The sequence below is a fragment of the Ostrinia nubilalis genome, chromosome 6, assembly GCF_963855985.1.
Source record: "Ostrinia nubilalis chromosome 6, ilOstNubi1.1, whole genome shotgun sequence".
Lineage (NCBI taxonomy): Eukaryota > Metazoa > Arthropoda > Insecta > Lepidoptera > Crambidae > Ostrinia > Ostrinia nubilalis.
The window spans coordinates 8,883,972-8,902,720 of NC_087093.1; the positions used below are offsets into that span (position 1 = coordinate 8,883,972).

Below are 18,749 nucleotides of genomic sequence, written 5' to 3' on the forward strand. Positions count from 1 at the left end.
GTTTAATGATTCAGCAGTAGTGTTTCACAAAACGTTTCATTGCAATAGTGCGGCGATAGCGTATCAAAGTTAACACTGTGGAGTCTTAAAATGTTCTCATAGGTGCCAATTTGCAACAAAAATGTTATAGTCTGAAGTGCTGTCGACTGTACCTACAGGAAGCTTGAGTTTAAACAATGAACAATTGTCGGAATTAATAACAGAGAACTGGCTTCGACCTGCCACAGCTGAGAAGCTGCTCTTTGGCCTGTAAATTAATTCGTAATTGTCCAACTTTGCGCGGTTTCATATAAGAAATCATGAATGCTCAGCTTCGAAGTGCTGCAGCGGTTTAAGAATAATAAAACCGATCTCGATTGTATTAATAGCAAACAAAGAGTTTTCACATTATTGGAAGTTGAATAAGAATGTAAGTACTTTTATTAGCAATACCATTAAATCTGATATACCCGTAGTCTCGGCACGAACGCTGTTAGCGGTGAAATTTGAATATTAGGATAGCACACCCCCACAGATTATTATGAACTTACTTAGGTTTTAGTTTTATGAACTCGTATGTAATGTACGTACATTATAATTGTATTATATTACCTTAGGAGATACGTACTTCATATCAAAGACGAGTAAGTACTCACTCTAGTTTCATGCCCACTCATAATCTACATAGATCCATGACGTACACACAATACAGCACAATTTGAAATGTTTCTTAGACATCAAACAACTGTCCTTTCCCCAGGCTGGTTGAAAGTGATCGCCTAAATTGTGTCTTGTGAACTTTGGTAGGATATATTTCTTAGGATACCTATAAACTAGTGTGGTGATATAGAACGTTTCATCCACGAAGACGCGCCACACCACTTTTATTTTTTCATGAGTGCACAGTCACAGTGCACACGCATACTACAATAATGACGCTCGGATTGCTCGGATTAAACTCCCCGCACCCCGCGCTTCCCTCGATCAAAAAGTGGTGGGGCGCGTCTTCGTGGATGAAATGATCTATATCATTGAGACCTCCTAGCAAGTTATGTCAGAAAAAAGTAACACATAATGTACGTATGAAAGTGGTTAAGATATCAAAAATTTAAAGTCTGTTATGGCATCTAATTTATATCTTTTAGACACCATATTCTTGAAGATTGCCTGTGCAAGTGGAGCGTATTCATATGACTAATCCCAACTAATATTATAAATGCGAAAGTAACTCTGTCTGTCTGTCTGTCTGTTACGCTTTCCCGCTTAAACCTCGCAACCGATTTTGATGAAATTTGGCATAGAGATAGTTTGAGTCCCGGGAAAGAACATAGGATAGTTTTTATCCCGGTTTTTGAAACAGGGACGCGCGCGATAAAGTTTTTCTGTGACAGACAAAATTCCACGCGGGCGAAGCCGCGGGCGGAAAGCTAGTAACACAATAAACTGAAAAATAATACATAAAGCTTACGATTGAGCTAGGTGGCGCGAGGGTGAGCTGTGAGCTATGTCGCAGTAGATTGGCGTGAGCTAGTGGTAAAATTCCGTGCTTAAGCACCGACGAAATGCCAAGTATCTCGGATTCCGAACTGAGTCACGCTTTCACGTAGGTGAGGCGGCTTCTGACTACCCACAGATATTATCGGCGCTCCTTTGCAATTACTCACGGAATATTTTCATACATATTCGATCGATGTATAAAGTTTCATTTTAAAATTTATACATCGAAGAGTTAAAATTGCTTTTGCTTATGGGTAAGAAATGCATTTACTGTTAAACTACATTCGCAACTTTTGTTGTTTTTTTCACATTTAGCTTTTCTTTTGATGTTATTCTCTTTTATGTATACTCTTGCTTACCATACTCACACCATACATTTGGCCATCACATAATTAGAACTCGCATCCACCTTTGAGTCCATACCATAAACTAAAGGACTTCCTGCAACGCATATCCTGGACTTTCAGACATACTACTTACTACCCTTTTATTAATGAAGTTTTATTACCCTATGTAAAACTTGGTATGATTAACTAGAGAAATGAAGCGACGTCATTAAACGAACACCCAAGTAGATGATCCTAAATGTTATACCACTTTGCGAAAGTTGAGTACGCTTTACCGCCGTGATTTATATTTCTTTAAAGAGGTACCTATTAAAACTTTTTTCAGATTGCAACTCCTTTAACACTTTCAATTCCAACTGCAATAAATCAGAGCTAACCGCGGCAGCTTTCACGTTATGACTTCCTCGTAAAATTTACATTTAAAAGTTAATTTTCTCGTTCCCCGGCTAAGGGCAATTGTTAATCTTGGATTCCCGTGTCAGTGTTAGAATGCTACAACTGCTTTTATATGAATATCATTGAGAGGCAGTAAATGCAAAAGGAGCAAGCAGCGACCCATTCAACGGTCCGTAAAAATTCAAACATGCGGGTCTTAAGAACAAAATTTATTTTGTGTTCAAAAATGAGTACAGTATTATGGGAACGTGATAGCGAAATAGGCACTGAACTGGACCCACTTTCAGAAAACTTAGCTGTAGCCACTTACAGACGTGAAAATTGTGTGTGACCAAACTGCATAAATATGCAAAATCTAGGTCGTTAACCGAGAAATCCGGTTACAAAAGACTCGGTCGGGTGCTGAGTATTTCGTAGTCCACAAACGAATTGCAAATGCGGTTGGCGCGCGAGTTTGCTCACTCGGCGGCCAAACAGCGCACCCTCCGCGTGTTGATAGAATGCCAACTAGCGTAGCCGGTGCGACCACGTCACGGGCCCGAGACGATATTAAAATATCGTAAACCTACGGAATCAAAGTTTCTACGTTTTTGTTCTGGATTCTCAAGGCAGAGATAGCGCCTCCAGCCGCGCCATACTACAGTTACTGCCGACGGAATCGTTGCTCGGAATTATTTCGTTTTACTTGACTGCTGCAGATAGCTTTGATTGTATTTGTCTTAGCAGGTTCGTCAGATAACAAGCCGGTTGAATTAACCACGTGGATTTTCACTAGGTTTGATTACTCAACAAGATTACTAGATGTTTGAGCCAAGTTTTACGCTCTAATTAATTACCTAGCAAATTCTAAATAAGTAGATATGTAGGTATATTTATTTACCTACACTTGCTTTAAGTTAGGTATTACTTTTCTTGATAATATTCTGAAATAAACGACATGAACTGAAACTGAAAAATGTAGATTGAAAGTTAAAACTTATAGATCAATGCCAATTACACATCTAACGCATTGTTGAATTCGACAAAATTGGTGTTTCGTTGAAACTGGTGACGTCAGTTCTTTTCTATTGCTTCATTTTAAAATGTCGAGAGATATTAGTCATAGGTGAATATGGCATGAAAAATAAATAGAATAAACTCATCCAGTTAGTAGTTACCCAGAGCCGGTGCCCGCTAGGGTGCGGCCCAGTGGGGCGTTCGCCCATGGCGTCGAATTTTCGGGGGCTCACCGCTGTCAAGAGCTCATAATTAATATGAGTTGGGCTATAATATGCTAGGGGTAGGATTCAAAACACTTCCAGTACACAGCAGCATTAGATACCTATATGTCGTTCGGAATAAACCCAGGATTTGGGAAAGACAAGAGTTAGTTCGCCATAAACTACTTACCTAATGCATAATTTCTCAATTAAAGAGAATTAAAATTCGACAGCACAAGTAATTATCGAATGATAATTTAATTTGTTCTTAATGATTTAGAAAAGGCATGTATTTAAATGATCTTTTTAAATTAGCAAAAACGGCAAATAAAAAAATCTAAATGGTCATCTATTTTAATGATTGATCCTCTTTCTTTGAGACATAAAATAAATAAAATCGATCGATATTTTAACCTCTTTTGAAATACGCAAAAAAATTTTGAGATGTAAAAATTATAACTGATCGTTACTTGTTGGTCCTCAAAAATAAAAGAAATGAGCACCAAATATTCAATATTGTGATACTTTTTTAAATAATTCGATTTGTATAAATTATTTTTTGTCTATATCAAATAATCTTCAAAATAATAATGTTTTGGTACTTATTTTTATTAAGTTGTAGTCAAAGGACGGAAACTATTTAAAGGCACTTGATGTTCAAAGATTTTTTTTTATTAAAAAAGCATACTTAACACGTTCACACTGCGTTATCGGGTCGAATTGACCTTAGGTGCTGGATGCGTTGGTGCGGGATGGATATATTCGGTCTTTTCAGTAGTACGAAAGATAAATATTGTTTTGCAATTGTTTCGTCAAACACAGTAAATATTTGAAAAAAAAAACTTATCAGGTCCTTACGACCCGATGTCGCACTAAAAGTAAACAAATATCATTTAGTGCTTTTATCGTGTCTAATCGACCCGTTGACAGATGACTTTATGGTCACTGATCACGGTCGAGATCGGTATACTAAGAGAAAATCAACCTTGCGATTTGAAAAAAATAAAGAGGTAAAAATTATGATGGGTTCAGGGATGTCAGAAGTAAGAAATTATTGTACATAGCGCCTCTAGTCCCAAACTAAGCAAAGCTTGTAATTTAAACAAACATGGCAATGTACCTACCATTCTGCTTGCTTATTGGCCGCTAAGCCCTTGGCCAACTCAGTAACCAATGACGGACGATTGTCACTCAACCACAAAGTACCGCGTAAATTAAAAGATATTTTTAATTAAAAATATTAACCAATAATATTTTTTGTTAGATCAAATATATTTTAAAGTTGAGTTATACATAGATCGAAATGTATTTATTAGGTGATCAATATTAAAAGGCAAACTTGATATAAAAATCATCAAATTAACAAAATTAAAGATCAATAACTAAAAAAGAGGATCAAATATTATTTTTGTTTACCAAATATTAAAAGAGTATGTTAAACATAAATATTATGTTACCTTTAATGAAGATCATTCATAATTTATCCATAGATCAACTTATATAGACCCAATAATTAATATAAAGATAAAATATAATAAAAAACATCATTTATTTTTAAAAGTGCACATATAAAAAAGATCAATTAGTTTTTAGAGGATCAAATAATATTGTCCCTTTAGAAAATAGTATTTATTTTAGAAATTCTTCTACAACAATAAAATTCAGATACCTACCAACAGTTTATAAATGTAGAGCCGTACAAGGTCAAAACATTTGATTTAGTTAGGTAAGCCATGTGTAAAAAATTATTATTATCAAAATAAGGCAAACGCAACGAGCATGAAATTATTAATGTAACGACCATCAAACTGAAATGTTTATTTTGATTTCCACGAAATCTGGAGGACCACTAATCAAATTACACTTTGTGGCAAGGACAATTAGCATTTGTGAATGTATTTAAATGCCTATTCTTTTTTACTCTGACAATAAGGCAAAAATCATTTTACTAATTAACTTCTAACATAAAGCTTAAAAAATACTTATATTCGAATCACTACACTCATTGTCATAAATAACAAGATTTTAAAAAACACCAGTTAAACGAATTAAGCACCTATCATTTCTGTGAAAATTATTCTTGTTCGTTTTTATCTTTTTAAAAGTACGTAGGTACCTATCGTTCGTAAATTATGAGTGGAACACGAAGAAAATTTCGATAGAAAAATTCCTTTGATATTTTTTTCCCTTTAGCCCAGACCGACCTCTGTCAAATGAACCGTTATGCGTAGTCATAATATTGAGGGATAAATACTTCATAGCAACGATACTGAATAAAATATTAATACTTAGCATTAAATTATTTAATCACATGCCTAAAAGAAAGGCTGAAACAAAATGATCGCATCGGAAAAGCCAAATAATATCGAACATGTCCCTAGTACTCAGAGAATATACGGTTCTCCCCTTTCGTGGGGAGTTCCTTTTATTTGGTGTAGAATGTGTTCCATTATTAATATTGGGCACAATTATTAGAAAAGGGGGGAGCGAGGGCTGCGACTGTCACCATAGCCGCACCGAGCTAACCGCCACTCTGAGAGTAATTACACTGAACTTCATTTAACTTCCGCAGCTCACTCCAAATACCAGTACCACTAAGCACTGTACTTACTTTACTTAGCCCGTAACAAAACGATGCAATTTTAACTAACGGTCCGGCGGGATAAGCCCCGACTGTGTATAACTTGATGTACCTACTTGTCTTGGAACTTTTATTTCAGACTGGTTGCGTTACTTGTAAAGTTTGCTAGATAAAGCACCGGCTGGGTCTGTTTTGCTTGTGACATTGTAGGATTAAGTTGTGATTCACTCGAATACCTACTCGACTTGATGCAGATGTAATGAAACTTTTTAAGTATTCTCTTTTAAGTGATAGTTTCAAGAATGTTGAACTCTTGCCATAAAATTTACAATAGCACTAGCCTTATTTATTGTGGTAATCATTACAAACTGTTCAATGTTCATGTCAATGTCCTACTCGTATTAAAATTTATAAATTCTGTCCTAAATTATTTAATAACTTATTCAAAATTCAAATATTTTATTTACATTATTACATGGCAGAAAATTTTAACTACAGATGCATGAAAAATTTCAGGATTTTATGTTTACTCTAACGAGTGATTTGCCTACATGATTACACTTCGCACATTTAAATAAACAACCTGTGGCAGCAAAAAATTTTTTGCAGAGCAACAAAATCACAGTCAATCGTATTGCGGTAATTGCGGACATCGAAATATTCAGTAAAATGTAAACACCCGCAGTAAACACGTCAAAATATGATGGATTACGTATCACTGGTTTTAATCGATTTGTAAAAGTTGAAAGTTTTGTGACGGCATGCATTTGACTGTAACAGTTAAAAATTAAATATTGTTAGACATAAATGAAATTACGAAATTTTGGGTCCGGTACGGCTAGCACAAAAAACTTTCGAGTTATAATCGTTTGCGTACTCGAATCGCCATCAAAAGATTTAGCACGAAAACTACAACAGCGCCCTTGTGAACGTGTCGTTATGTGAACTTAGTATGAGAAATGGTTGAACGAAACTTATTTTGAGAATCAAAATTGTCACGTTATCCTTTAATTCGAAGATTGAGTATCGAATTTTGTCGAATACGCAAACGATTCGAAGACGAAAGTTGTTCATGCTAGAGGTACAGTATTGATTTAAATCTTTCGAGTGGTATTGAAATGTGAGCTAGACGAAAGACACGCTTACCTTTGTTTGCGAAGAAAACTATCGTTACCAGTCACTGAGGTTTTTTCTTATTTTTTAATCTTTTTGTATTGTTACGATGTTTGTAGAGGTCTGTACGCATTCTATGAAATACACTATTTCAAACAAGTTTTTCCTTTTTGTTTCCCTGGCCCATGGTCTGTTCTCAGCATAGACGACAGTACCTATGTCATTGAATTAACATAATCTAGTGAAAAACCACGCAACAAGTCGCGCAACTACGTAAACTGTACAATGTTAGCTGGGCGTGGCGCGAGTAAAGGATGGCACTTCGGAGCTCTCTCAAGCTGTGATGAATTGTCTCATAAATTGGAGCTCAACGTCCCGTGTGAGGAACAGCGACGGCCGCTCATGCCTGGGAACATTTGGACCCATAAGACGCCCCATTTTTCCACCAACAGAGGTATATGCTCAAGATTTAAAGCATTGCGTTGAACCAGGGTTCACGTAATAATTGTTCAAATCCAGTCTCAATTTCATTTCATTATTGTCAAAACTGTCTAATTACGTCTTAATTGCACTCTAGTACAGTAACATCCGTATTCACAAACGATGCTTGCTTAAGTGAAGCAGCAAATCGAACGCACAGCGATAGAGCTCTGTGATTGGTTCATGTGTGACCCTGTGCGTCCACGTGTACTGTGAGACCTCATAATAATGTTGTGAATACGGTCGTAAGCCTACTCCACATGTCAGCCAAAAATGAAATTATGTATGCTGTCAAGTATTACTCGTATGGGGTTATGGTATCTATCAATCCATGGATACCTATGCAATAATCTTATTACAACTCTGATGTTTCGTGAAGCTTGGGAAATCGGAACCATTAAATCGTGATAGGTACTTCTAGAATAGGCTGCTATTATGCTACTATAAAATATCAATCAAGGTAGGTCAAGATTAATCGGCTAAAATGAAACAGAAATTGTTACGGTACTAATGAAAATCTGATGGTACTATGTACTTCAAAAAGGTACAATTGAATTTTATAATTTAAAAAAGAACAAGAAAATGTATTTTGACCTAAATTGTGAAATGTTGTTTGAGATTTTCAAAATGTTTTTATAAAAGGTGACGAGACGGAGCATCAAGATAACATTTCGGAATGAATAGCTGGCTTGTTGAATGGAATCTTGCAAGGATTTGGGCGTTGAAAAGATTAGTTAAATTCGGGTGTTATTCCGTCAACCTTTGCGTTTTCATTACGACCTTTAATTTCCAGGTCAGGAAATTAAACTCACGTTGCGACCATCAAAAGCGAATGCAAAAAAATATAGACCGGCCCACCCATTTTAAGTGTGTACAGTTTTAATGTAGGTTCGTTACTGGCATGTTTCGAGTAAATGCTATCTGTAAAAATAACGACTTCTTTTGGGAATAAACGAATTCTTCAAGTGTCGTCTTGTATACTGTCTCATTTATTAAAATACAAAGTTTGAAGCTTGGCTTGTTTCGGTCTTAAAGATTGAACCAGCTTAACAACAAAGCGCCCTGCCATAATTTACTCCCAAAAACACGTTGTTAAATCAAAATTTTAAGTTGATACAAACGATAATGAGTTAACATTTCAAGGTTTGCTCGGCTAAATACGTAATTATCTTCCCGGGGCCTGTTCGGGATATTTCAGCTATAAATTAGGCGAGACCCTTTTGTAGTAAGGCGGACAGTTTTCGGGATTTTGGCTAGAGCGCGATAATGGGATCCCTGTCGTCATATTCACAACATTTATACCTTATTACCTGTTGAATGTCCTTGATAATACCTACGGTAGAGTTGGGGTCATCACTACTGTGTTATGAGTTTGTCTGTCTTTGCATTGTATTTGTAGGTGCCTCTAGTATCTACCTACCTACTGGTATGTGCGTCAGAGGTGTTACAAAAAACTGTAGCATTGAATTCAGTCCCTGCGTAGTTGAATTTATAATGTCGTCAGCCTAATTTTGAAATACAATGATTCATTATATTTCAATTAGTACATTATGTGATATTTATCATAAATAAATTGTAAATTCTTTTATATTTAACAAACTGTTAATTAGAATTACTAAATTACTAAATTTGGTATTACTAAATTAACAGCTACCAGTTACTGTTGTCATACAACTTGTTAATGTTGTTTTGTTTTGAATTTCAAGTGTAAAACACTACAATGTTGGATTGACGAACAGCAAAATGGTTTCGCGAAAATTAATCCGTTGCTCCGCCGTTATCAAGTGTCGGGTAATTAATTCAGCCGTAAAAGAGGAATCGGGGGACCGAATGAAACTGCTTTGTTACGTAGCTAGACTACAACAGTGGTGTATCAGAAAATAGATATTAACTAAGATTGACAAACACCAAGGTACTTTGTTGACTGAAGATTGCAAATGAGAGCAGCACTGGCAGACGGTAAATTAATTTTCTATGAAGAGCACTGCATTGCGCTGGAATAATTCGTTAGTTGACTGCAACAGTCAATTGGCATTACTAAATAGATTTTGTTTACCAATTCAAATGTTACTTTCCAACACATAGTTAGGTATACTAGATTAACTTCAATATAATTAAAAACCTGCTGCATATAAATTGCTGAATTTAGTTTCTATGTACCTACCAATAACAACGTATTAACATTTTAAGGTAAGTATTACCACTTCGATAGATACGGCGGCACATCAAGCTCCACACTTCGTCAACTTATGTAATTGTAAGTAATAGACGATATTTTGCAGCAAAATTTATAGTCAAATGAGTTGCTGACCGTACTACACCTGCTCATGGCATTGACATATCGACGGGGCGTGCGCAGGACGTCACGTGGATGTGCTTCGTTATTCTTTCTGAGAAAAGGCACGCGCCCGCGCCGATGCCAGGTCCGAGCTTTAATACCAAAGCTTTTTGACATAAAGGTTCTTTTATCGTGACAAGCCTTGTAGGAAAATGTCAAAATAATTCAGGGGTTATACTGCAAGGTTAATCCATCTAAGCTAAACTCAGCTTATTTATAAAAAATCGAAATAATGAACTGTTTTAGCTAATTGCTTTGTAATTTTTCAATCAAACATTAATTTCCCTCTTTTGATTTGTTTTGAAACGTAGGAACTTTACATTTTATCTCAAAATTGGTGGCACGCTTCATTGGTTGTAATTTGAATTATTTTGCAATACAGATGTGCGCGTGCGCTGGCCTCGGGTGACAAGGACAATAATGGACACTTCCTCCCTTTGTAAGGCGCGGTGACCTCATCCGATGAGATCTGAATATGTCCTATTAGCATTTTCCTTACACGTGACTACTAAGGACAATACAGCTTATACTGTCTCGTACAACAACATTTTAACAATAAAATCCTTGACAATTGACGTAAACACCTCTAGACTGTTTATTTGGTGCAAAATAAACAGTCTGATATCACCCTAGCTAGAAACAGGTGTATTCGCAATCTTTTGTTAAAATTTTGTTAATTACAAATAAATTATCGGTTCATTAAACGCTTTCAAAAATGTGAAATGTGGTGTAATTAAAGCAACAATTCATTCGTATATTATTGTATTTAATTACTTAATAGTTGTGTGACTATTATAGCCGCGACGCGATACAAATAATGAGATTTTCTATACGAGTAATTAAATAATTCTTAAATAAGTAATCTTATTAACAAAAAGTAGGCTGCAAAAAGAGGAAATTTGGAAATAATGTTTTGATATTCATCCTCCATTAATGAAAAACCTGAGGTGTAACAAATCAGGTGTTTTTATTAACATACAATAGATGGAATCGTGGAGCGTAATATCCTGCTCGGCTGTTTATTTTTAAACCACCATAAAGACTTTATTTTTGACGTTAATCTACTTATCCTGGTTCTGAAACATTCAAACGAATAATTGAATTACTGCCCTTTACAACTCCCTGTGGCAGGGTGGAAACCATGAATAAAACATTGAAAGATAAATTTAAATGCAATCGCCAGAATTTAATTTTTTGTGCATAATTTTGGCGGTGATTTTGGTGATTGATTATACGTATATTTCTAGTTGGTAGTTGAGTCCGGATCCCCTCTCACTCTTGAACCTGACGTTGACGTAGGAGTTGCCGGGCCCTCCGGCGGTGATGGAGGCGCTGCCTTCGGTGTGGTCAAGATCCCTCGCGATCACACCCTGGAAAGAAAAAGAACAGCAATCAAGGACTGAAAGGATCTTATGAATATAAAATCGGACTTTTTACTTTATCACAAAACCTTTTTGATGGTTTGGGCTTGGCTTGTTATTGTATTGAGAATGGGGATGTTGCCTGGGTCAAAAAGCAAGAGTTTTAATTAGTCCGTCAGTTAACTTATCAAAAAATACTTTACACGTATTTTTCACTTTTTCAAACTAATGAAAATTTAAAGAGATATAGCGCCCCAAAGTTCATAAGAAGAGGCCCGTGACGTCAACGCTTGGTTAAAAATGCCGCACGTTGTGACGTCGTGCGCAACTTCAACGCACCATAACTATGTAATTATTTGTTAGATTGACAAATAAAATTATATGTGTCCAATATTTTTTGATATTAAACATTACGGACTAAAAAAATTTTTTTAGGCAACTAGCCTATTACAGATAGAGATAGTTCAAAATATTTTGTCAGAGACGTTCCCAGTGCTAATTGCACATCCAAGGTAGATTCATTTATTAAAACTCCAACAACGGCGACGGTATAATCGATCAGAAAACTTGTTGCTTGGCAAAATTATATGGTAAAACATGAGGAGAATGGTCACCCATCCACTCCCATCTGCGGCGTGTGTTGCAGAATTTCGTTAATCATTGTCATGGCGCCGTTGCGAGTGTTGCGACTAACGCCCGTATTCACAAACATTACTATGAGGTCTCACAGTGCGCGTGGACGCACAGGGTGACACACGAGCCAACCACCGAGCTCTATTGAACAGTGATTTCGATTTGCTGCTTCGCTTAAGCAAGCATCGTTTGTGTATACGGGCGTAAGCTACGAGCATATTGAGTCAACATCATAATTTCTCAAACTATTAGACATATCACATCACACGTCCTTTCATTCTCGAATTAAATTCTTCAACTTAGAGCTCCACAGAGATGCTTATTTTCGGGGCAAATAACTTTGTTTGAAATGTGGTAATCCACTTTCTAGCGGCACAGTCTACACTGGTATGAAGTGACTTTATTTACTCATCAACATTACTGTATTTTACTTAACCTCGTTTAAATAGATTTATTATTACCTTAATCTACTATATTCTTAAAGAGGTAATACGATCATTTTACCTTAGTAGGTATTATATTAATATGTTCACTACCTGTAAGCCTTATTCACGTAACAAAACTTCAACGACAACAAATCGCTGAGTTGCGATCCTATCGAGTAATCGTTTTATCGAAATGACCCATATAGTCCAGTAGAATTAGCTTTTAAATCGGAAATAATTCCTACAAAAGATTTTATTGTTTTAATGGCTTCATTGGTTGCCCATTAAGACTCTCCTAAGTTTTCGACTTCGACGGAGTTGTGCTTAAGTGGTGGGGGCCCCCGAAAGGGGCATTTTTTCGGTTTTCCGGTTATACCGCGTAAAGGACTTACCCTATCAAAAAGTGGTCTTCATGACGGTTGAAGGGCACTTAATCCTGCATTGAATAAGACCAAATTCATATGTTTTGGACAAACCGTTCTCGCGCTAAAGTTCGGCAAAGTAGAAAATATACGTATAATTAATGACCCTCTCCATGTCCAATGGTTTATTACCCACAGGCTTCCAAGTCTTGAAAAGGGCCACCTCAACCAGTGTAACCCTATCAAGGCTTACGAGCTTGATGCGCCTATCCTTGTTCGTCCCAGCCGTTCCTTAACTGCGGTTGCTGCACCTCTTCCTGGCACTCACCTGAACGACTCTGTGTTACCTACTGTGGCTGCCCCTCTTCCTTGTATCCTCCTGCATGACTACGTTGCCTAGCTATACGTGAATTAGGCCACTGTTCGCTTACATAGGTACGCAATAATTCCAAAAATTTATGGAATATGAGTTTAAAAATAATTAAGTATGCTACTTACATGAATATGTTACTTTAAATTCGTCCAAGTTAAATACGTAAGGTGCATGGTGGGGTAAGTAGGTACCTATTCTAGTTTTACAAGAATGACAATCATAGTTGTATCAAATAGATATGCACTAAATAGGTACGGAAAAAACTGGTTATTCAACAATCTAATTGACCTAAATTAGTGACAGATTTTATTAAGAACTAGTAAGATAAAGGCTACGAGGAAAATAACAAACTATATTTTATAAATTAGTCTTTACATGTTTAAAAATAAGAGCTAATTTGGACAAGTAAGTTTGTTTAAATTACGTAAAGATGATAATTCATCTCACATATTACACAACACAAAGACGTTCCTCATTTAACAATATAAGACCATACATAAATAACTATACTTGCTTACCTATTTACTTATCGTAAAGTAGGTAGGTACCTAGGTAAGTATCTAACAAATATCACTCACTCACTAAATAAATTAGTTTTCATTGTGCTTCAATCAATTGTTTATTATTTACTGTTCGATTACGTGTTTTTTTTTTTTTTTTTTTTTATTTGTGGCAACCTAACCTCTCTGGGAGGTTTATTTCTGCCAATGTCGAGTGAAAAATATTGACATAGTTATCAATAGAACGTGGGTGTTTCAGTTCTATTGATTTTTCATGGATTCCGTGGAGTTAAGTATGCCCGTAGGCAGGTTTCGAGACGCCACCGGGTCCAAAGCGGGTTGTTCATACGACAACCCACTCGACACTCGATGCGCGCTCAAATTCGAAGTATTTCAATGTTTTTTATAATTTATCACTTCACTGCACTTTAGAACACAAAATAACACCAAATTTGTACACTAAAGTCCATTAAATAATAAATTGAAACCATTAAAACAGATCGACCATGCTTCCCGTTCAACTACCCTCCACGGAATCGATTACGTGTTTAAAATCATTGAACCTAATACATAATTAACTGTCAATAAGTATTAATTTTACCTTAATATTTTATACCCTTTTTCCGAGACTTTATAAATTGTATTTACTTAACAATAGAATTATCAACTCAAGCAGTTGCTATGCAATTAAGATTCCAAATGTGCGTATGTTTGTTTACCTTGATAGTTTGTTGGCCAGCGTCGGAGTAGAACACCTCTTTGACCCTCTTCTTGAGAGGGATAGCATTGTACTCGACCTTCTGCTGCCAGATGAGTCTGTTGTTGAAGCTGGTGCCAGTTATCAGATCCTTGCACTGGCCGAGACAAATTACAGCTACGAACACAACGAACAACACTGCGGCGAACTTCATTTTGCGTGACTAAATCAACGTATGACGAAACCTGACCCCGGCTACGTATGCCGCTCGACTGGTGAGCTCGCCTCCGCACTGAATGACTTAAATGTACACTTGTTTACCTCTGCATGAGTAACAGGAAAAACACGTTTACCTTATCAATTGACCAATAAGGGTTTAAATTGGACTTTAACGGGACTCATAGATGATACCTACAGGTTGCATCAACGCTCGTGGAATAACCACCGACAAATAGGTACAGATGTTGCCGCGTGAATATTAGTATTTTTTTTAGATTCAATACGTGAGAAAACAGGTGATCAATCACCCATCACATTGTTTGATCGTTAAACTTTGATCTATCTTCATTATCTGCAATCTTGACGGGTTTGTTTGTGTATCATAATTTTTGTTTATTTAGGTAACCATTATTGACTCTTTTAAACATTAAATAACGCCGCGACGACAAGCCGGTCTAAATATTGGTCTTATGTCATCATTGTAGGAGATGTAATTTTACAATAGGGATGAAAATTCTGATAATTATTTTTAAAGTTTTTTTATCAGACAATGTTACACAATGAATATTGGGTTGCGGGATTACCCTGGTGCGCATCTACAAACAGTGAATGAACGCTAGATTATGGTAATAACTATAAAATATGTTTTTCCCCTATCCCTAAATTACTTACATAATAAACAGTATAACTGATTTCATAAAGAAAACCTGTTTTACCATTAATTGGGTTCATTTTGGAGTTTTACTATTTTCTAGTGGCATAGGTACTAACTTTTTATTAGACAATCTTAGGGATAACTGACCCAGTCTTGAAAATAAATTTATAAATAATGTCCACCCAGATATTACAGGAATACTACGTAACTGTACCTACACAGGAAATTAGATTAAGAAAATCCATGCCAATGTGGCAGTGGAATCAGCAGACAATGGCATTGAGTCACAACATCTTAGAGTAATGAATCTTCAAGTGCCATAGTGTCGTCATAAACTGTTATTTACTAGTATATGAAACTGTTATTTACTAGTATATGGATACGGAAAATATAAATATTATTTCGTGTAAAACTTTGTTGCATACATCAGATTGTGGCGACGCCACTACAAACTAGTGACCAACAGATGGCGCTGTCACTACTTCACTATGGCACACTCCGCCGCTCATACAAACCTGCATCGCGGTGACGGAGTTTTAGATCCTGCTAAGTATATATAGACAAACCAAGATGGTGTAAATCGGACCTTGGTCCCCGAGCATAACACCCGCTCGGAAGGAAGCACTAACATCTAGCTTCCTTATTGTGGATCAACATCATATCCCACATTGGTGACCCCGACGTGATGTGAGACGCAACCTCCATCACCACCATCTTCGGCATCAGCCTCCGCCATCCTCACCATCTCCGCCACTCCGTCCTCAGCTCCAGTCTTCAACAAGCCAGCATCCAGCCTTCAGGGACCATCGCAGATCGCAACCGACCTTCCTGGTTCCTCGGCAGCAAGCAACCGTCACTTCACTGGTCACGGGTACAGCTCTGGCCCAGCTCCACGCCCGACCATCGAAGACGCCTCCGCTCACTATCCCGACTCACCGTGGATAGAGCACCGCAACCGCTCGTCTCGACTCACCGCAGACTTGAGCACACTGGCACTTGTAAGCTCATCACGCACAGACTGCTGAGCTCATCCTGACGTCATCCACCTCCGGTTCTTCCGGGGGGAGTGGTGTGGCGACGCCACTACAAACTAGTGACCAACAGATGGCGCTGTCACTACTTCACTATGGCACACTCCGCCGCTCATACAAACCTGCATCGCGGTGACGGAGTTTTAGATCCTGCTAAGTATATATAGACAAACCAAGATGGTGTAAATCGGACCTTGGTCCCCGAGCATAACACCCGCTCGGAAGGAAGCACTAACATCTAGCTTCCTTATTGTGGATCAACATCATATCCCACATTGGTGACCCCGACGTGATGTGAGACGCAACCTCCATCACCACCATCTTCGGCATCAGCCTCCGCCATCCTCACCATCTCCGCCACTCCGTCCTCAGCTCCAGTCTTCAACAAGCCAGCATCCAGCCTTCAGGGACCATCGCAGATCGCAACCGACCTTCCTGGTTCCTCGGCAGCAAGCAACCGTCACTTCACTGGTCACGGGTACAGCTCTGGCCCAGCTCCACGCCCGACCATCGAAGACGCCTCCGCTCACTATCCCGACTCACCGTGGATAGAGCACCGCAACCGCTCGTCTCGACTCACCGCAGACTTGAGCACACTGGCACTTGTAAGCTCATCACGCACAGACTGCTGAGCTCATCCTGACGTCATCCACCTCCGGTTCTTCCGGGGGGAGTGGTGTGGCGACGCCACTACAAACTAGTGACCAACAGATGGCGCTGTCACTACTTCACTATGGCACACTCCGCCGCTCATACAAACCTGCATCGCGGTGACGGAGTTTTAGATCCTGCTAAGTATATATAGACAAACCAAGATGGTGTAAATCGGACCTTGGTCCCCGAGCATAACACCCGCTCGGAAGGAAGCACTAACATCTAGCTTCCTTATTGTGGATCAACATCATATCCCACAAGATCAATACTAATATTGTAATACTATGTAGACAACGAATAATGATGTAAGTAATTAGCATTGTCTTATAGCATTTCTCAGATATCGAAGTTACTCTCACACTAAACGATAACCTCCACTATCGTTCCAGTTATTTAACTAAATTGTACTTTACTTCGATTGTGCTACATATTATTATACAATGAAATAGAGTTTTGCAAACATATACAGTGTAAGATAACATTAATTATTATTTTATTGAAACTCCAGGAAGTGGTTATCATTATCACTAGCTTTCCGCCCGCGGCTTCGCCCGCGTTGAATTTTGTCTGTCACAGAAAATGTCACATTATCGAGCGCGTCCCTGTTTCAAAAACCGAGATTAAGGCCGGGTAGCAGAGAAAATGGCGAAAATGAGGTTTTCATTTTACATTTTTGAGGTACTAAACAGTAAAATTAAAGGCTAAGATTTTTATTGGGCATAGTTGAGGATATTTTCTAGGGCTATTAATGGATGGAAACACGATTTGATGAAGTTGACTCGATAGAATATATTCCCAAAGTTACCTCTATTCGTTTTCTATTTATGGTTTTATTTTTAAAATAAGCGATTTGAGATTCTAAATCTTTTACTAAACTAAAGTTCAGAAATAACTTGAGGGCTTTTAACGGATGAAATTTTTATATTGCGTCTTATTTAGTTACTATGTTAAAAAATGTGGAAAAAATCGTCCATGACGGCTTGGACAATCTCAATCAGTCGCGCGGTGGCGCTTACGGAGGACGGACGCGTGTCAGTTTTTTGGCCGTGACAGTTCGCGATTTGTCAATATTTTTGACAATGATGACTTTGATGAGTCACAGTATAATAATATCAGTGTTACTGGAGGAAGCTAAAATTTTTGATAATTAAGAATTATCAATTTCGTCTACCTATTGAAATTTAAATCGTTCGCATCCTTTTAAACGAAGACTCTACTCATGATACATAGTACATTCCTCAAATATGAGACAAAACCAATGAGTTAAAATTACATTTTAATAGTACCTACATACAATCGTTCTTACACTCTTTAGAAGAGCACACTGATACAAATAAATAATAAAATATTAGGTCAGTGGGTCAAATATAGGGGCAGCTGCACGTCACTGAAAGACGATTCTGTTTACTCGGCATCTGGGCTGGAGAACATGAACCCTTGTTTACAGATGCAGATGTAAATGGAGTTATAACTGGACAAATTTTACATGAAATGTTTAACAGAAATCAGTTAAAAGATACATACATGGAATACCAATAAGGTTGCGAAAGGAAAGCTACCTATTATAAACTAGCGGCCGCCCGCGACTTCGTTCGCGTGGACCTCGTTTTACCCCCGTTAGATATGATGTTTTACCTCGTTTTACCCATGTTGATACGAGTAAATGGCGTTTCACGGCTTCCCCCGAATGAATATTTACGAACATCATACCGTAGTTTGTCCAGTGCTGTAGATTTTAACCAATGACGATAGATGGCGCTTTTTAGACACGTCTTATTTATTTATTGAAATTTATTTGCCACATATCGTCATAATGTTAATCTGGGTTATAAACAATAATACTGTAAAGTTTCAACAAAATCCGTTCAGTAGTTTTTGCGTTAAAGAGTAACAAACATCCAGACATCAT

The 18,749-nt window shown here is 37.5% G+C and overlaps 1 protein-coding gene across 1 annotated transcript; it reads right to left on the minus strand.

Annotated features, from left to right (window-relative positions):
* Nucleotides 1-10,675: 10,675 nt before the first annotated feature.
* On the minus strand, nucleotides 10,676-14,573 carry LOC135072559 (probable salivary secreted peptide). Its single transcript, XM_063966518.1, has 2 exons — nucleotides 14,304-14,573; nucleotides 10,676-11,300 (listed from the first exon to the last, which is right to left on the minus strand). Exons 1-2 carry the CDS (start codon nucleotides 14,493-14,495, stop codon nucleotides 11,160-11,162), a joined length of 333 nt encoding a protein of 110 aa, XP_063822588.1. The 5' UTR covers nucleotides 14,496-14,573; the 3' UTR covers nucleotides 10,676-11,159.
* Between the last annotated feature and the right edge of the window lie 4,176 nt (nucleotides 14,574-18,749).

What these genes read in the sequence shown, in the direction of transcription:
- LOC135072559 (XM_063966518.1), bottom strand. Translation starts at nt 14,495, where the DNA reads ATGAAGTTCGCCGCAGTGTTGTTCGTTGTGTTCGTAGCTGTAATTTGT. An exon ending in CTGGCCAACAAACTATCAAG is followed by an intron (nt 11,301 to 14,303) that starts GTAAACAAACAT and finishes TTTTCTTTCCAG; the next exon opens with GGTGTGATCGCGAGGGATCT.